Source organism: Thamnophis elegans, chromosome 8, assembly GCF_009769535.1.
Source record: "Thamnophis elegans isolate rThaEle1 chromosome 8, rThaEle1.pri, whole genome shotgun sequence".
In the NCBI taxonomy this organism is placed as follows: Eukaryota; Metazoa; Chordata; class Lepidosauria; order Squamata; family Colubridae; genus Thamnophis; species Thamnophis elegans.
The window spans coordinates 42,364,680-42,385,740 of record NC_045548.1 but is presented as its reverse complement, the minus strand read 5'-3'; the positions used below and the strand labels follow the sequence as shown (position 1 = coordinate 42,385,740).

Genomic DNA, 21,061 nt, shown 5'->3' with positions numbered 1-21,061 from the left:
AAAGGCTTCTTGGTCCACCTGGACCGGAAAGTCAAAATCCAGAAAATTAACCTTGTTTAGGAAAGTTTTGCACTGATGGAAAAATAGTGTTTTCCAGTGAAAGTTTTTCCCCTACTTTTCCTTGTTTGCTTTTTTGGCCTCTATTCCTTCTCTACTCTCCTCTTTTCTTTCTTCCTTTTTTCTTCCTTTTTTCTTTCCTTCCTTCCTTCCTTCCTTCCTTCTTTCTTCCTTTCCTCTTTCTCTCTCTTTCTTTTTTCTGCCTCTTTTTCTTATCCTCCCACCCTCCTCTCCCCTTTCTTTTTCTCTTTCTCCTCTTTCCTTTTTTGTCTCTCCCTCTGTCTCTGTTTCTCTCTCCCTCTCCCTTCTTTCCTTCCTCCCTTCCTTCCTCTCCCCTCTTTGTTTGCTTCTTTAAGTGCTCCAATTGCTAATCTACATCAGTTGGTAATTTATTCATAACTTGCTAAATCACTGCAGACTATTGGATAGTAAGGAGGAAAGTATAGTCCTCAACTTACAACAGTTCACTTAATGACTAAAGCTACATCAGCACTGAAAAAAGTGAATTACAGCTGTTCTTCACACATGATCATTGCAGCATCCCCATGGTCATAGGATCAAAATTTGGATCTTTGGCAACTGCCTCATATTTATGACGGTTGCAGTGTCCTGGGGTCACCTTTTGCAACCATCTGCCAAGGAAAGTCAGCAGGAAAGTCAGACTGACTTAACAACCAGGTTACTGATTTAACCGCAGTGATTCACTTAACTGTAGCAAGAAAGGTTGTAAAATGGGGCAAAACTCACTTAACAAATGTCTCATTTAGCAATAGAAACTTTGGGCTCAATTATGGTCGTAGATTGAGGACTACCTGTATAGGGAGATTTCTTTACTTAATGGATATTTACATGGTAGAATTGAGTTTCAAATAACACTAATTTCGTTGTCTTGGGTGACATCTATGAAAAAAATCCAGGTGCTCAGGTATGAAAATGTGCTGCTCAAACACTATACTTTTCCGCTCACACTGAAAAAAAATTAGAGGGAACATTGCCCTCTGGTCCACTGAAAAACCTTTCTCCATGGAACTGGTCCCTGGTGCCCAAAAGCTGTGGTCCAATAAATCTAAACCTTTGACTTTGGGACAGTCTTAGTTCAGATAGGAAGGAATACCATCTCTTTGCAATGGAGAGGTGGGGAAATCCATTCTTTTCAAAGAATTGTTTTAAAATAATGCCAATGGCAGGTGAGAAGTCTGTGTACTGCAGTATTTTATCACACCAATTTTCCAAGAATGAATGTAGCAATAACTGAACAATATTCCAAAATGCTGTGAGATCTACTACACAGAACTGAATTAATGGTGGACTGTGATTCATTCATGTTAAATGTCATTTATCCATTAACTAAATTTAAAAAGTAGATATTATATTCTACCTAAATCGTCACCAGCGGTTACTTTAACACTATTACCGGGTAAAAATAGAAATGCCACCATTTTCTCTCTTTTTTAAAACTATTAATAAAAATTATCTTGGGAAAAGGAAATCAATTCCAGCTTGTTGTTTTCTTTCCAAGGACAAATGATCTCTTCATTGAGAGAAAGGGGAGAGGCTGCTTTGCTTCTATAACTTTCTAACCTTCAAATTAAGTCTTTGATCATTTGCAATGAATTGAAAAGACTTACTCCTTTATCAAAGCTAATTTGCAAGATAAAGATTTGAGCCTCCGACTCATATTCGAATCTTAGGCTCAGCTAAGAAAATGGCATGGAATGAAAAGCAAACATATTTCCCATGATTAGTTTGTCCTTTATGAATCAACCAAAGTAATATAATATTATAATAATCTAGCTCCGTGATGGCCAACCTATGCCATGCGTGCCAGAGGTGGCACACAGAGCCCTGTCTGTGGGCACGCATGCTGAAGCCAGCTGCTCTTTTCTGGGTTTTGGTGTGTGCATGACACAGAGGGGGCATACTTGAAAGACCAGCTGTCCGTGCACATGTGTGCAACAAAACCTGGAAGAGTAACTGGCTGCCACATGCATGTGCACCAGCTGGCTGCTCTCTTTCAGGTTCCGGCACTCTGGCGCATGCATACGTGCTCCAGTTTTGGCAATAAGTGCCAAAAGAGTTAACCATCACTAGGTAGTTTACTGCTAAAGAAAGAATAATATCTCTGCTATTCATGATTCTACACACTCTTGAACATTGGTCTAGAAATCCTTTTCTGTAATTCTAGGTTAATATTATACCAAGTTTTTTAAAAAACCAATCTATACCTGCTTCCTTAAAGATCAAAATGTATTACTCATTCTTGTTTGTTATTCTGAGGAAGGGAGGCTGCTGCCGAAGTGTAATCATATTGATATAAGAAATTCCCAGCAAGCCAAGTCAATATTACCAAAGGTTGACGATACTGGACTTTGTACCTCATGGACATCTAGAAAGCTACAATATTTAAAAACTCCTAAATATTATTGTCCTCCTGCTGTGCATTTTGCTTTGTAGAGAGCAGATAAGCTATGAAACAGGCCAGGTAGTTGTCCTAAAATGCTTTTCCAAAAACTGAAAAGTTCCAACTGGACTTTCTTTTTTTCTTTGAAAACATTTTGCTTCTCATCCAAGAAGCTTCTTCACTTCTGAGAAGCTAAATGAAGCATGATCTTGCTTGATTAGAAGTTGATAAGGAAGTCACCTCTCCTCAAGAGGCCATTGCTTTATCCTTGACTTCGTGACAATTTTAATCCAGGCTTGAAGTTCTCTTTTAGGCTCATAGCTCCAAAGGATCCTGGAGAAAACAGAATTATCTAAGAGCTCTTTAGGTTGGATTCAGGCTGGGGCATAGCACCAAGACAAATTAATCACTGACGATAATTGTTCTGTTGTGAAAATTTGAGGAAGAACAGGCTCTAACTCAACTCTAGCAAGATTAAACGGCTATAGGTTTTAGGCAAGGGTGAGTTCCTACCAGCTGAACAACCAGTTCGCTTCACATGCACTTTGCGCTCGTGCTCAGTTTAGCAAAAATTGAATTTCCACATTGCAAACAAGGAAAGGAGCAAGGAACACAGCTGAAGGGCGGCAATTCAATCTGCCGCCAATGATCAGCTGGGCTTCAGAAGCAGAAATAAAGGCCAGTATGGCAGGTTTTCACAGAAACAGAGAACTGGTTCGCTCTCGGCTTGTAATCAGAGCTAAAGGTTTGGCCAAACTGGGCGAAACCGGTAGGAACCCGCCACTGGTTTTAGGGACCACCACATCTGGAGAGTTTCCATCAATAACTCTGGATATTGTACCCCTCTGACAGTCTGAACTGGTGTGTCATCTAAGGGTGTTCCTGAGCTCCCACAGATGGCAGCTGTGGCCACACTGTTGTACTTCTTTGTGGATTGAGTTGTTCTGCTCATAGTTACTCATGTATTAATGACTTCCTGAATTGGATTATTGTAATATGGTGTGTGTGAAAATGCCCTGAAAGTGTATTTTGAAACCCAAAGCTGGTCCAGAATGCAGGAACCCAGAATGTTATCCCTAGATAATATCATATAACATCATTGACCTGGGTTTGCTTCCAGTAAGTTTCTGGGTGCAATTCAAGGTGTTTTTAATCCAGTGTGAAGCCCTTTATGGCATACATCTAGGTTAGTTGAGAGACTGCCTGATTATGGTATTTTCTCTGCATCTCACCTGATTCAGCATGGTAAGCAAGTTCCAGGTGCCTTTTGTGAAACAGTGTTTTCTTATGGGACTTAAGGTGTGCCTTCTCTGCTCTGATACCAGCACCATGAAACAGCCTTCACCCTGAAGACTGGGTGGTCCTAACCTGTTAGCTCTTTGAAAGAACTCAAAACCCAGCTCTTCCCTCAGTCCTTAGAACTAGAATGTTAATAAACATTTGTGGTTCTGCCCTAATTATTTGAGACTTTTTTTTCTATATCATTTTCTGTATGATTTTTCTACTCCTTTTATGTACTTGTTAGCTGTCCAGAATTGTTTGAGCAGTAAGACAAGAAGTCATATAAGTTTGATAAATTTGCATAATTACAGCTTTGAAGTATAATCCTCCTTTTTTATCTGTAAGCATATAACAACTTTCCATGAAATATTAAATAAATCAAATTCATCTTTAAAGTTAGTTTCAGTTTAATTTTAAAAAATGTGTAAAACCCCAATCATCAATTCCCCAGCTTTTTATTTCTGTCCTATTGTTTTATTTCTGTCTTCTTAACAGCCTTATTTGCTACAACCAATGTGTGGGAGAGGGGGAGGGAGGAACCAGGACTGTTCTGTTGAGTTTAGTTGAGCTTTGTGCCTTTTAAATTATGATCAATCGATCAGGCTTACAAAGCTTACAAATACAATAGCAGAATTGGAAGGGACCTTGGAGGTCTTCTAGTCCAACCCCCTGCCTAGGCAGGAAACACTATACTGTTTCAAAAAAATGGCTATCCAACATCTTTTTAGAGACTTCCAATGTTGGGGCATTCACAACTTCTGGAGACAAGCTGTTCCACTGATTAATTGTTCTAACTGTCAGGAAATTTCTCCTCAGTTCTTCTTGCTTCTCTCCTTGATTAGTTTCCACCAATTGCTTCTTGTTCTACCCTCAGGTGCCTTGGAGAATAGTTTGACTCCCTCTTCTTTGTGGCAACCCCTGAGATATTGGAACACTGCTATCGTGTCTCCCCTAGTCCTTCTTTCTATTAAACTAGACATACCTAGTTCCTGCAACCGTTCTTCATATGTTTTAGTCTCCAGTCCCCTAATCATCTTTGTTGCTCTTCTCTGCACTCTTTCCAGAGTCTCCACATCTTTTCTACATTGTGGTGACCAAAACTGAATGCAGTATTCCAAATGTGGCATTATCAAGGCATTATAAAGTGGTATTAACACTTTATGTGATCTTGATTCTATCCCTCTGTTTATGCAACCTAGAACTGTGTTGGCTTTTTTGGCAGCTGCTGTACACTGCTGGCTCATATTTAAATGGTTGTCCACTAGGACTCCAAGATCCCTTTCACAGTTACTACTGTTGAGCAAGGTACCACCTATACTGTACATGTGCATTTCATTTTTGTTGCCTAAATGTAGAACCTTACACTTTTCACCATTGAATGCCCAATGTTCAAGTTTGTCAAGATCCTTCTGTACCGTTAGCCTGTCTTCTGGAGTGTTGGCTATTCCTGCCAGCTTGATGTCATCTGCAAATTTGATGAGTTCCCCATTTATTCCCTTATCTAAATCATTGGTGAAGATGTTGAAGAGTACTGGGCCTAAAACAGAGCCTTCTCTCCATGAAGATGCAGTTCCATTGAGGACTACACGTTGAGTGTGGTTGGTCAGCCAGTTACAAATCCATCTGGTGGATTTACATTCACTTGGCTCTCATCTCTAGTCTGTCCCATTTTCATCTAATTTTTCATCTATTATACAACTTTCCCAGGCTATTTGTCTTCCAATGATTTATTCCTGCTGAAGAAAATATTGGGGGAAAGAGTTCCTTTCCAATCTGTGACTATTGATTTTCTTGTCAAGAAAAACAGTCTTTTTTTCATTGAGAGAACTTTGACAAGTTTTAAAATTTCCTCCTGTGTCACAGGTTGTTTCATTCCAAGTTTTTATTGTTTTGATTACATCGGTGTCTGAGTTTTAGCCATAGCATTTCTTGTGGAAACGTAGGAAGGGCAGGAGGGAAAAATCCATTACCAGTCTTCTCAATGACCAGATAAACTATATAATAGATGGCTATAGACCTAAACAACTTTGATAGCGACTTCTAAATATAGCAAACAACTTGGGGCCTACTATTGATTTATCAGTTATCCCACTTGTGTGGCTACAATGAAAGACATTTATATATGAGGTTTTTTTACTATTTAAAGAAGATAGCATATCTCAAAATCTAATACTATTATGTGATATTTGTAATAACTGTGAGTGAGCTAGTTCATACATACTAATATTTTCAATCGTAATGTTTTCTAGATACATAGCCATGCTTTTGTGTGATGTATAAGTGTTCATGTGCATAGTGATGAGACAAAGTAGACTGTGAGCCACAAAAGTTTATGCAATATTAGATGTGTTAGTTTTAACTATGCCAAAAGACTCTTGATTTCTGCCATGTGTCTTCCCAAAGAGTTTATAATCCAAATTATAGAGAAAGAGGGGATGGAACTGAGAATTTTTACTGATTTATTAGTTTTTTTTAGTCTGCTTTTATTACTTTTATTAGCAACTCAAGGCAGCAATGGGCCAGCAAGTTGGCCACAGTGAGTTGTCCCATTCCACAGCAAACAGACATAATACTACATTCTCTTCCTATTTTCTCCAGGACAGCAACCCTATGAGGGGAATTGGACTGAGAGAGAGTGATTGGCTCAAAGTCATCCAGCTGGCTTTCATGCTTAAGGTGGAACTAGAACTCACAGTTTCTTGTTTCTAAGCCAGTACCTTAACCACTACACCAAACTGGCTCTCTCTTGGTGAAATGTCCTATTATAATATCAAAAAATTCCATTTCATTTTTATGATCTACAGTTCAAAAATAGTTTATTATATTTTAGACATTTTTTTCCACTGAAGTAGTGAATATTGAATCTAAATCTTTTCAAGTTATATGGGACTCCAAGAGTGTTTATCAAGTCCTATACCCTGTATCTACATCTGTTTAATTCTTGATCATTATTATTTAGAGAAAATAAACATAGTTTCTTTGGATTTCTGTGGCTGTTCAAGCAAATCCAAATAAGATCATTGCTCCTTTAGACCTTCTTTATTAGCATGGATGACCAGAAGCTGAGCATAAAGTGCATCCTTCATTGGCAACATTCTTTGAAGTTTAAGTTGAGCAGGCCAAATACCAGCCTATATACATGGTTATGGGGGCACTTGCCTAAACCCTGAAATGTTTGAAGAACAGTATTTACCTATGTTAAGCTTGCTTTAGAAGGAGAAATTCCCAAAGACTTGTGGTCATTTTGAGAAGAGAGAGATGGAGGAGGAGGATATGTAATGTATGTAACCATATATTTTTTTATATCAGGGTGACCATTCATGAAAAAAGCCTACCGGCTTTTGGTGCCCACCAGCTTAATACTTCACCGGAGATTCCACACAGAACCTACAATTTGAAAGGAAGACCCATTTACACCATTATTGTGGTAGAAGAGATAAATATTAAAATTCATATTGAGTTGTAGATTTTGTCAATGTCGTTTGGAAATCTGCAGTTGATTTGGTATGGTTTTCATGCCAAGTGGTGTGGGTTCCCCCCCCCCCAAGGTGCCTACTATAGTTTCTCTATACTGTCAATACTTCTTTCTCTTGCAGTGGGGGGCAGCACACAAAGGACAATTAAGTTGTCATAGTAACTACAGTTGGAAAAGAAATCTTTTTAAAACAGTAAAAATGCAGAAAGTATTCTCCAATAAGAAAAGAAATGGATTTTTTCAGCCATTTTATTTATAAGGTCCTCCCGGGCATAACAGTTTTAAAGTGCCCTTCTAACCATGATATCCGCAAGGGGGTCAAAGTGTGATATTGACGTGAAATCAAGCTCCACCTCTTTCACAAGTTTGTGGTCACCATTTTGATTTTTTGGTTCTTCTTTCGGGCAGACACCTCTGCCTCTAAATATCTATATCTGTGATTTAGGATTAATTTTAATGTACATTTTTGTTCACAAACATTACAAGAATACAACCAGCAAAGGTCTCCCAAAGCCTTGGTATCTCCAATTGTTTTATCAAATTGATATTGATTTCACAAAAGAGAAAAATATTGATTTATGCATAAATTTAATTAAGAATGGAATCCAATTGAATTGAAGTGTCACCCAGTTCCACTATTCTTTGAAGGGAAACTGCCAGCACACCATACAAAAATAATTCAGAATAATTCAGAGGAAAACCAATGGGAATCATCATTCTCAACACTCATATCAAAGACATCATCTAGAAACTATAACACTCCCATGCATACAACCAACAGTATGGCTCTGGCATGTATGACACATTTGTCATAATAATAGCAATAGCAATAGCAATAGCAGTTAGACTTATATACCGCTTCATAGGGCTTTCAGCCCTCTCTAAGCGGTTTACAAAGTCAGCATATTGCCCCCAACAACAATCCGGGTCCTCATTTTACCCAACTCGGAAGGATGGAAGGCTGAGTCAACCCTGAGCCGGTGAGATTTGAACAGCCGAACTGCAAAACTGCAGTCAGCTGAAGTAGCCTGCAGTGCTGCATTTAACCACTGCGCCACCTCGGCTCTCACAATAATGAAGGAACAATTGAGAAAACACATGAAACTATCAGCAACACCTTTAAAGGATAAAATTCACAAGGGAAGAAGAAAATAACCACACACTACCTTTTCTGGATATCTTCTTCAGGAGAGGAAATGGCAGAAAATTAGAAAAGCAAGTCTATCGAAGAATCACCCACACTAACCACATGCCCCATTACCAAAGTAACAATCCAATCTCCCACAAAGGGATATATATATATATAAGAACATTACTCAGATGAGCACAAACTCACTACAGCAACCCAGAATACCAAGAAAATAAATCAGACTTGCTATTCAACCTCTTCCAACAAATTGGATACCCATGCAATTTTATCAAAAAGTACCTGACTATTCAACTCACTACAATACAATCAACACAAGTTATGAAAAGAATAATAGTACCATGCATAAAAAAAAATTCAGAAATAACCAACAGGCTCTTAAACCACACAACAACACAAATAAACTAAAGCACTTCGAAACATCTTAAGTAAATCAAAAGACTCAGTAGCCCAAGAAAGAAAGAAAAAACATTAGTCATCTACAGCAGGATAAAACTGTAACAGCCACTAGGCAGGACAAAAAGGCAGAGGACTAGCAGTCTTCACATCCATGAAAATAAGGGTCAGAAGATGTGGACAAACTCAGCTATGATTTCAACAGGGAAACTGTAAACATTCTAAATTAATCTTAAAAAATGCTAGGGAATTTCTGGGTGATTGGTACCCAGACAAATAAGGGATCAACAGGCACATAGAGATAAACTACATTTACATACCCTTCAAAAAGGACAATAAAAAAGCTAAAAGGGGGGGGGGGTCAGATTACCTCTTCATCAACAATCAACACTAAGATAAAGAGGAATTAACACAAGGATTAACATCAGACAAACATTCAAGCAATAAACAATACCCTAATTAAGGAAGTAGCAACTCAGACAAATAATCAAATAGTAAACAACAGGCTGATCAAGGCAACACAGGGTGGGGGAAACACCCTCATAAACACTGACAAAGAAAGCTACTATATTTAAACAGAGAGCAAACTCCATTCTCTTCAAGCACTGAAGATGTCAGCTAATCTGGTAACAAAATGTCTGCAAGTAAACAACTAAGCTCAGAGAGCACCAAGATTATCTGTTCAACTGTAATTTACATATATTCTCTTCTATTAAAATTAATATTTTTGTATTTAAATGGCCATCTATATTCCCTATCACCAAATATATAATAACTATAATATTTTGTATTATGTTGATTATTATGTGCAGCAACAAGAAGAACTGAACATGAGAAGTGTTTGTTATTTGTTTTCTATTATTTAGAGTTATACTATTCATATTGATGGAAAAATTGCAATAGAGCACAATCCTATGTGTGCTTATTCAGAATAAAGTCTCATGATATACAGCTAAAATTACTCCCAGATAAATGCTAGATCTGCTCTGTGCCAGTCCAATGCAGAGGTGGTATTCAGCAGGTTTTGACCAGTTCAGATAGCGAAAACTTTGAGTAGTTAGAGAACCGGTAAATACCACCTCTGACTAACTGTGCCTCCATCTATTCTCTCCCTTCTGAATGCCAGCTGATTGGGAGGAAATGGAAATTTTGCAGTAACCTTCCCCTGGAGTGAGGAGGGAATGGAGATTTTACAGTATCATAGTTTAGTTTATAGTTTATAGTTTTATTGATTTGTATGCCGCCCACTCCCAAAGGACTCCGGGCGGCTTACAATAAAACAAGGGAGGGGGGTATAATACACAAACAACATATTAAAATATACAACAGTCACAATTTCCAGGGGGCTGGATATTTCGAGAGCCCCCCGGCCTGCTGGAGCAGCCAGGACTTAACAGCTTTGCGGAAGGCTGGGAGGGTAGTAAGGGTCCGGATCTCCACGAGGAGATCGTTCCAGAGGGCTGGCGCTGCAACAGAGAAGGCTCTCCCCCGGGGAGTCGCCAGCCGACATTGGCTGGCAGATGGAATCCGGAGGAGACCTAACCTGTGTGATCGAATTGGTCTATGGGAGGTGATCGGCAGGAGGCGGTCTCTCAGGTACCCAGGTCCGATGCCATGAAGGGCTTTATAGGTAATGACCAGCACCTTGAAGCGGATCCGGAGACTAATGGGTAACCAGTGCAGCTCGCGAAGGATAGGTGTAACGTGGGTGTACCTGGGTGCACCCACGATTGCTCGTGTGGCTGCGTTCTGGACCAGCTGGAGTCTTCGAACATTCTTCAAGGGCAGCCCCATGTAGAGCGCGTTACAATAATCCAGTCTTGAGGTCACAAGGGCGTGAGTGACTAACAGCCTCCAGGCACTGGCACATCACTTCTACTGCTTTGCTGAGTTGGCACGGGGCGGACAGATACAGCTGCGTATCGTCCGCATATTGGTGGTACTTAATCCCGTGCCGGCGTATGATCTCACCCAGCGGCTTCATGTAGATGTTAAATAGGAGGGGGGACAGGACCGAGCCCTGCGGCACCCCATAATTGAGGGGCCTTGGGGTCGACCTCTGCCCTCCAACCAACACCAACTGCGACTTGTCCGAGAGGTAGGAGGAGAACCACCGGAGAACGGTGCCTCCCACTCCCACCTCTCGCAACCGTCGCAGAAGGATACCATGGTTGATGGTATTGAAGTCCGCTGAGAGGTCAAGGAGCACAAGGATAGAGGGGTGACCCCTATCCCTGGCTCGCCAGAGATCATCGATCAGCGCGACCAAAGCAGTTTCCGTGCTGTAACCAGGCCTGAAACCCGACTGAAAGGAGTCGAGATAATCGGTTTCATCCAAGGACCGTCGGAGTTGGGAGGCCACCACTTTCTCAACAACCTTCCCAACAAAGGGCAGGTTGGAGACTGGACGATAGTTGCTCAAAATGGCTGGGTCCAGAGATGGTTTCTTCAGGAGGGGTCTCACCACCACATCCTTTAGGAGGTGCGGGAAAGTTCCCTCCCGGAGAGAGGTGTTAACTATCGTCCGGATCCAGCCACGTGTTACCTCCCTGCTGGTCGAGACCAGCCAGGAGGGGCATGGGTCCAGTATACAAGTGGAGGCACTCACCGCTCCCATGGCCTTGTCCACTTCCTCAGGAGAAGCAAGTTGAAACTCAATCCATAAAGTATGCTCAAGACCTTCCCCCGGTACCTCGGCTGGTACCGTGCAATTGGAGTCCAGCTCTGTCCGAATCCGAGCGACTTTATCCGTTAAATACTGAACAAATTCCTCAGCTCTACCTTGTAAAGGGTCATCCGCATCCCTCCCTTTCAAGAGGGAGCGGGTTATTCTAAACAAGGCGGCTGGGCGTGATTCAGCGGATGCAATAAGGGTGCGAACATTTTGCCGCCCGTATTGCCACAAGATAGGCTCTGATAAAGGCTCTCATCAGTGCTCGGTCTGACTCAGATTTACTGGCCCTCCAGCGGCACTCTAGGCGTCTCTTTTGGCGCTTCATCTCCCGGAGTTCCTCAGTAAACCAAGGAGCCCTCCTGGATCTGCTGCCTCGGAGAGGTCGCAAAGGCGCAATCTGGTTTAGAGCCCCCGCCGCTGCTGTATTCCAGGCAGCGACTAAGGACTCCACCGGACTGCGGACGATAGTGTCAGGTATTTCTCCAAGCGCCGTCTGAAATCCCATAGGGTCCATTAGGCGCCTGGGGCAGAACCACCTAATCGGTTCCTCCTCCCTACAGTGGGGGATTGGTTTCCGAAAGTCAAGCCTCAGTAGGAAGTGATCAGACCATGACAAGGGCAAGGTCTTAATGCCCTTCAACTCTAGATCACGTCTCCACTGCTCTGAGAGGAATACGAGGTCAAGTGTGTGACCCGCCAAATGAGTTGAACCCCGAATTACTTGGGTCAAGTCCATGGCTGTCATGGAAGCCATGAACTCCTGCGCCCCATCAGAGCGTTCACCAAGAGTAGGCAGGTTGAAATCCCCCTGAACCATAAGCCTGGGGAACTCTACCGCCAACTCGGCTACTGACTTGAGGAGCGAGGGGAGGGCTGTTGCAACGCTGTTGGGAGGTAGGTACGTTAGCAACAGACCCACTTGACCTCCAAGGTCCAACTTCATCAGCAGGGACTCACACTCGACAAGCTCTGGAGCAGGGATCCTACGAGGAGCTAAAGACCCTCGGACCTCTGCCACGCCCACCAAGCCAAGCCACCACCACAAGCCATGCTCACAGAACCAGTAGTAAAAAAAATTGGATCCCACCACTGGTCTAATGCCTTAATAAATGGCAAGCCTGATTTCTTCATGAGGGATAATCCAAAACAATGGAACCGTAATAACAAGTTTCTAGCCTTGGCTCATTTCTGTGCATGAAAATGAGGGAAAGAAATACTTCTTTGCAGGATTATTGTACATAATGTTTTGGTTCTGGTAGGAAGAGGCAGTCTAGCAAGTACCTTGGTGCTAAGCTATAAGTCACCAGCAAACATTTTGAATGAGCCTTCAGTATAGATATTACCTGTTTCTGGTAGCTACCATATTGAATACCAACTGCAGTTTCAGAGTGCTTTTTCAATGCAGCCACTGTACAATGCATTAAAATACTCCAAATGCGTTAGTGATGAATAAATCCTTAACTGCCTAACTATACCCAACTGTCTCCTTGTGGTCAGGGAGTATCAACAGCCAATACCAATCAGTAAATCCATGAATCCCTGTCTTTGACTTTCCTCTCATATTCATATAAATTATATTCATTTAAAGAGGGATCATATTTCCCCTTTAGCTTTCTTTTTGTACGAAAACATTACAAATTGCTTCAATGTTTCATCATTGTTTTTAAATCTCCTAATCATCCTATCATTACTGAACCTGTTTTAATTTGCCTGATCAATTCTTAAACAATTGTGTTCATAGTGCTCAAGATGTATTTTGGTCACATCCAGTGGTGGGTTCCGGATCCTGGTGCAACTGGTACAGTGTAACAGGGCCCGGCATCCACCACATGAACCCGTGCAGCATGTGCATGTGCCCTTACCTCCTGTGACGCCTCCGCAATGCTCCAGCTGCTCAGTGTGGAAGTGCCAAAGAGCTCAAATACAGGTAAGGAGTGCAGGTGGGCCCTCCAGAGCACCATACTGCAACAGTACCCGGTGCTCCTGGCAGACACCGGTACGCTCGTACCAGGGCATACTGCCTGCAACCCACCACTGGTCACTTCCACTTCTGATGAAACCTAAGATTGTATTTATCTGTGTTTGGCAGCACATTATGCTATCAGCTTATTTTTTAATTTGTAATCAACAGTATAACCCAACCTCTTTTATATGTGCCTTGGATTCTTGTTTCCTAAGCAAAGAATTTTACATTTGAGTTTGTTTCATGTCATTCTCTCAATTTTAGCACACATTTCAAATTTATCAAAATTATTTTGAATTGTATGTCTGTTTTCTGGGATATTAGCCCACTTGATTTTGTATCATCTGCAAATTTTATAAGCATTGATTTCAAATTATTAAAAAATGAGTTATCCCAGACCATAATTACAATATTAATGAGTACAAGGATTGGGACTAAATCTTGTAGCAATCGATTCAATACTCAATAACACATTTGTGCAGCCCACACTTAATTAGATTACTAATCAAAGTAGCCTAGCATATTTATTTATGCATTTGATTGATTTGACTGCCACTTTGCCAACTGATGCTGGACGGCTTAACAAATATGTCTAAACATTGTAAGGATCAATAATACAAATAACACATATTAGCACATCTTTAATGAAATCAAGATATATATCAAGATATATAGCATTTCAAAAATTGATTAATTAAATTATGCAATAAAAATGAGGTAACCTAAAATTTATTCATTAGTGCAACTTTTTGATAATTATCACATTGTTTTCAAACTGCTTAAAGATTAGTTATGGCATGAACTGCTCTAGAATTTTATCAGATATCAGAATATTATAAAAACTATAACTGTCATTAAAAGTAGTGGTGGTGAATAGTATATCGGCAGATTTAACTTTTTAAATTTCAGATCATTATAGTTTCAGAGTTTATTTTACTCTACTGCCTCCATGATAAAGAGATTCCTTTCAACCCTGTTTGGTGTGATCAAAAGGCACCCAATCACTTGTTATGTACAACATGACACCATGGTAAGCATTAATGTACCTAGTATATTCAGTGGCAGATTAAGGCTCACTGGTGCCCTAAGGACTGACCAATCTTGGTGCCCCTCCTTTGTACATACTGTAGAAATCTTCATTGGCTTTTTTTCTCTCTCTCAACTTCGGCCCTGGTCCCCTAACCACGTGCTTAGTCTGCTTAATGGTTAATACACCGCTGAGTATATTTGACACCTGAAGCACATCAGATTTAATATTCCCTTCCTTTGTTGTTGAGAGCCACTTTGCTCTAATGGTTAAGGTACCAGGCTAGAACTGGGAGACCATGAATTCTAAGACCTAAATCAGTTAGGTGATCTGAACCCAATCATTTCTCTCAGCCATAGGAAGAAATAAATGACAAGCATTTTATGAAAAATATTGCCAAGAAAACTGCAAGGATAGTCACCAGGAATCAAAATAGACTTGAAGGCACACATTTCCTCTGTATATGCTGCACCTATTGTCAAGCAGCTGATCAGCATGCAGGCAGCAGTAACCTGACTCCAAAACTCCCATAGCTTCCTTCTATATTCAGCTGTGCCCCCTTATTGCCTGCATACAGAGAGGACTCTGTTCCCCATCCCTGTGATAAACTACTGATGTTGAAATGAAAGCGATAGAGAATAACCCCAGGAAGATCAGTTGTCATTGATAAAATCCAGGAGCATGTTTTATATATATATATGTGTGTGTGCGTGTGTGTGTGTGTGTGTGTGTGCGCATATGTGCATATATAATTTTTATTCTGCATAAAATAGCATTCACAGTGCTTTACACCTGTTTTCAAAATGAGGACCCAGTAACATTACTTCCAAGGGCATTCCTCTCTGGGCTGCAAAAATCTGTATAAACAGTAGATGGCAAAGTTTTCAAAATTTCTTGCTTGCTCCTCATCGTGATTTCAAGATTTCAAGCTCAGATATATTTCCTAATCCTCTAGTTCAAAGAGAGAAAACAAGCAAAATTATTCTAGATGGAAGCTTTTTCTTTAATCTTACCTTTTCATGAGTTTTGGAGAGCATTCCCTCTCTAGGTTGGAACACGAATGCTTCACATGCATGGCGTTGTAAGATGTGTGAGTGTAATCATTCTCATCGCTGTAATCCGGTCCAAGTAACGTCCGAGCCCATGTGCCCATATCATAGGGAGGAAGAGTCCCTCCAAACTCTGAAGGTAAGCAATCAGGGTGTATGAGCTGGTGAAGGCTGTTAAGATTGTTTCCGTGAAGAAAGATCTTTTAAAAAACAAAACAGGTATTAGATGTTGTTAGTGTATTTGTGCCATTCCAATAATCAAGATTTTTGTAAAAATAAGAAAAAAAGTACATTAATAGCAAAAGAACAATGGAATTGACCTTTATGTAAAACCAGGGGTGGCTTCCGGCAGAGACTACTGCCGGTTCACTCAGATATGTGCTGCGCATTTGCGCATGCACTTGATGTGCGCTGCATGCGCAGTACAACTAGAAGCAAAAAACGAGATGGTGGTGCATATGGCACTGCCTGGAGCACCGGTTCGGAGTTGTGGCAGGCCTAGGTCACTGCCAGTTCCAGCAACCCAGGCTGCCAAGCTACTACCAGTTCGACTGAACTGGTCTGAACTGGTAGGAACCCACCACTGTGTAAAACCTACCTTTGAATAATGTTTAGAAAGCTCTACGGGTAGTTCTGGACTTACAACAGTTTGTTTAGTGACCGTTTGAAGTTACAACGGCACTGGAAAAAGTGACGTGTGACTATTTTTCATACTTATGACCGTTGCAGCATCCCCATGGCCGCATGATTCACATTCAGATGCTTGACAATGGACCAACATTTATGACAGGTGCTGTGTCCAGGAGTCATGTGATCCCTTTCTGCGACCTTCTGACAAACAAAGTCAATGGGAAAACTAGATTCACTTAACAACCATATTATTAATTTAACAACTGCAGTGGTTCCCTTAACAAACATGACAAGTGAAGTCATAAAATGGGGCAAAACTCACTTAACAAATTTTTCACTTAACAACATAAGTGAGAATTTTGGGCTCAATTGTGATCATAAGTTGAGAACCAGGTGTACTACTGTTTTGCAAAAAAAAAAATAGTGATTGGCCTGTTCAGCCAGCTTTTGTTGTTTTCATTGCCTTCTGATTTGTTTGCAGGCAAATAATTTTGGTCTCCCTATTTGGACATTCACACATTCAACAAGAGGTTTACCTTGTGAATGACAACAGAGTCCAGCCATTATGCCGATATTGTTGACCACCAAGATAAAATCAGCCCATTTTTCCTGAAACTTGTCATGTATTTCAGCTGTTTCCAGATGTATTGGACTTCAGCTCCAACTAACAAGTCATATATCAGGAAACTGAGAGAGGTAGTTAATTGAACTCCTATTCTGCTGCCTACTTGTTTTAGTATTCTTTTCATTTTTGTTCTCTGTCTCTTTTGAAAGATATTTTTAAGCATAGTCATCATCTTATTGTACTACTATCTTATTAGAAGGTGATACATATTTATATATGTATAAGAAATCTGTCAGCCATAAACCAAGGATTGGATAACATCAATCCAATAAAATAATTCTGTGTTTGATTATTGAATAAACAAATGGTAATGAAAATATAAACTGTACAAACATGGATGAGAAAATAAAATGTTAAAGAACAATGATGTTGAAGTTTCCGTTCCATTTTGACTTTGATCTTTGAAGTTCTTCCACCATGAGTGCAGTACAGGGATCTCCAACATTGGCAACTTTAAGACCTCTGGACTTCAACTCCAGAATTCCTCAACCAGCTTTGCATTAAAGGACATTGACAGAGAGCTGAGAAACCATTGCTATGGACACAGAAAACTCTGGGCATGAGAGAGCAGCAGCATCTGAAACCAAGTTTCTTCAGGTAAGATTCCTAAAGAACCCTAACCTTAAGTATGTCCAAACCTCTGAGCAACTATGTGCTCCTGCAACAGAAGTGTATAGAGGACACCTAGATTATCTCCAAATGGCAATACACACATGGTAATATCATGATGCAATATTTCACCCTTACGTATCCTGCATTCTGATGTGTGATAAAAGTTAATGGTGTTTGAATCATGATGTCACAATGCATTTTTGCATTTGCTTCCCCCTTGTCCTCCCATAGATCCACACGCCCTGCAATCAAACAACAATGAGAGACTACAAAACATAACGCCATACATAGCAAGAAATTAGCACCCTCCACCTGTATTGCTCTCATAATAGGATTTTTAAAAATCATCACATTGAATTGACCTGCAATTTCTCACATCCAATATAACAACGGATGTCTTTATAAGATTTTTATATATAAAATTTACAGTAATGTTTTCTTATTGAAAGATTCTTGCCTCATTATGGATGAATGGACTCTACATTAAAAAAAACCCATAGTCTAATCCTCTCCATGGCTAGGCTGGTATAAGTATCATTAAATTCAAAAGATTTTATTTCTATGGAACTATCTGTAAAATTGCAGCTTGCTAATCTGTGTTCACAATGTTCCTCAATTTATTATAATTTTTAAAAAAGATTTGTTCAAGCAAATAGACTAGAGCCACATTATAACCAAATTGCCTCTGTGGCTACAATGCTTTCCATTAGAAGAATTGCATTTACAAGTAACTCTTTTAAACCATACATATGAATGAATTATATATTCATAAGTAGATAAAAACATCTCCATTATGCCTTTTTCCTGCTAGGATAAAATAATGTGTCCCAAAGTACAGAAAAATAATAAAAAATAATAGTCTCAAAAAGGAAATAGGGAAATATTGAAGAAAGGGAAATCTAAATAAATCTAATTTGTTTAAGCATCATTTGCTATATCTCAGGATACTTTTCTAAACTTTCAAACAATTCTTCCTTGCTTTTATCATGTCCATATACCGCCCTGAGTCCCCCCAGGGAAAAGGGCGGCATATAAATAAACTACTCATAACACCTCATATACTGCTTTGTACATGGTCTTATTTTTCTTTGAATATCTCAGGTAACGGTTCGCAAATATGTGCTAGTCATTCCCGACTCTAGGGGGCGGTGCTCATCTCTGTTTCAAAGCCAAAGAGCCAGTGCTGTCCGAAGATGTCTCTATGGTCATGTGGCTGGTATGACTAAATGCCAAAGGCGCATGGAAATAGGTGGTCACTATTTTTCTACTTGCATTTTTACATGGTTTTGAACTGCTAGATTGGCAGAAGCTGGGACAAGTAATGGGAGCTCACTCCGTTACTGGGTGCTAGGGATTCAAACTGCCAAACTGCCGACCTTTCTGATCAAAAGCTCAGTGTCTTAGCACCTGAACCACCATGCCACTTTGAATATCTTATCTTTCACTTTTCAAAGATATTCTTAATTTTAGTCAACCACAATTTTTATGGTGTTGCTTCCTTCTTATGAATAGCTTTTATAACTTTACAAACTCTTGCTTACTATTTCTTACTTTTTATTTAGCATAATTTTGCATTTCCCCGCAAAAGAAAAATGGATGTATACTTATGCATTCATGCATCATAAAAATAAATATCTCAAGTTTTTTTTATTTTATAAAAGCATTTGAAGTTTAACTATTATCAGTGATTTTGCTCTCAGCTGGTTACATAAAAGACAACATACTAAACAGCAAAATTAGAGATTTCTCCCAAGGTTAAAATGTTTGGAAAAAAGGATTTGAAAACATAGACTTGAAATGTTATCTATCCATGTGTTTAGCAACCTATTGTGTCCTGGATTTTTTTTATAGATCTATTGCAGATAGGGAACAGGATGAATAATCCATGACATTAAAAGGACATTGGGTTGAAAAATAGATAATTTTATATTTTACATAAAGTTGCTTTTTCCATGTGAATATGATGAAAGATTTTCTGACACTTGGCTTGGAATCTGGAAATAATTTCTCCTGCTGAAATAGTGATTAGATGTAGGCTGCTGACAAAATCCAGCTGAGACTTCATCCCTTGTTGCAAACCACAAAGAGAAAAAGGAAGAGGCAGAGAAGAATAGAAATTCCCTAATATCACGTGTAGCCTTGCAACACACAGACTTGTTTCATTTTCTCATTACCCTTTTCCGTGTCTTGTCTTTGAGGAAGGGCTTGATTAGAGTATAGAGAGCATGGATGTACCACGGCTGGTTCACAAAATGGATGCCTCCAAAGCGAGCAGGAAAGCTGTCCTGTGGAGAAGAAAGAAACAGATTCTAATTAACAGAGACTGACAGAGATAAACAGCGGGGCCTGTTGTCGGGAGTCAGAGGAGAAAGAGAAGTCAAAGGAGAAGTCTTGGCTATTAATTGGTGCATTTGAGACACAATTCAACCACGCAGCCATGCTACACTGTGCTTTAGTCCTCGATTTGGTCTTTTATACAATAGAACAAATTTGAAAAACCCACAGCTGGGGCTTACTCTCATCCTAGTTCTATTTTCATAAGAGTTTGTATATGTGCATATCTATCAAGCATGAATATGACGTGGTTTGTGGTTTGTATTTCCCAACAGGCTCACAGAACTAAGTCCCATTAGACATCTACAGGCATGGTTTACCTCTTCACCCTGTGCCTTTGCCCTTCCTCAGCCCTTCCTCAAGGCATTGTTTCAATAGCTGAACTTTCTGGGTGAATGAACGGGGCATAAAGGATAGAGGAAGGTGTTAAGTGAAGCTGTCGAGAGGGAGGAACAGCAACAGCGCCATGGCAACTGACACAAATGCCTGCTTTGGGGGTTCTGAACAGATACCCAACAAATTAGTATGCAGGTAGAGTCAAGCTTTTCAGAGTCAACAACAGTAGGATTCTTTTTCAGGTAACCAGAATGCAGCATCTGAAATTATATTTCTCATAGATCCTGTTAAATCAGTACATTCGATTCAGAGGAAAACAGGGAATAAACTAACAGCGAATGTATTCATTCCAAATGCACTTAAGATGAAGGGCAAATTTCTTCTCTTGAGATTTCTGAATACGAGAGAGCTGTGCATTCAACAGAACCAAATAGCTGTCTTTACAATATACTACTCAATTATTCATTTATTTAACACATTTATAACCTGCTTGCTCCAGATAAAACTAGCCAGTAGAAATTTACAATATAAAAACAAAACATTAATAATAAAAGCTCACCAGTAGAAAAACAGAATTAAGCTCACAAAGGACTATAAAATTCAGAAACTGTAGGTAACCAGAACATGGCAAGCAGGCTCCTTTTGGGATTTCTCAGAAAAAGCAGACGCCTTGTTGAATGTTTTCCACAGATCCAATATTTTGTGTAGAACACCCTGCAAGAATAGATGGATTGAGGCCAAATTTCTTTTAAAAGTAAATGAAATTCCTACCATTTCAAAACAAATGCATAATTTGAACACCCTATTCAAGCAATCAAATTCAATCATAGTTTCAACTCTAAAACTGTGACCATCCTAGTCCAAGCCAAACCCCAAAATGCTAAGGAATGTCTAGAAGCATGGCCTTCTGACAAACTAGCCATCAATAGACACATAGCCATAAGCAATATTTACCGGTATATACTATGCAAAAGAAATAATCCACAAGCCAAAAAGAGGACAAAAAATACCAAAGCATCTCCCACCACCATTCAGCACCTAGATGAGCATTGAT

At 39.9% G+C, this 21,061-nt stretch overlaps 1 protein-coding gene across 1 annotated transcript in view; it reads right to left on the bottom strand.

The window, feature by feature from the left end:
* CLVS1 (clavesin 1) overlaps window positions 1–21,061 on the bottom strand; it is a 72,004-nt gene that overhangs the window by 5,100 nt on the left and 45,843 nt on the right. The window contains exons 6-7 of the mRNA XM_032222578.1: window positions 19,512–19,622; window positions 15,435–15,670 (exon numbers count right to left, since the gene is read on the bottom strand). Of these exons, the coding sequence (XP_032078469.1) occupies window positions 15,435–15,670; window positions 19,512–19,622 (347 nt within the window). The remainder of the gene's footprint in view (window positions 1–15,434; window positions 15,671–19,511; window positions 19,623–21,061) is intronic.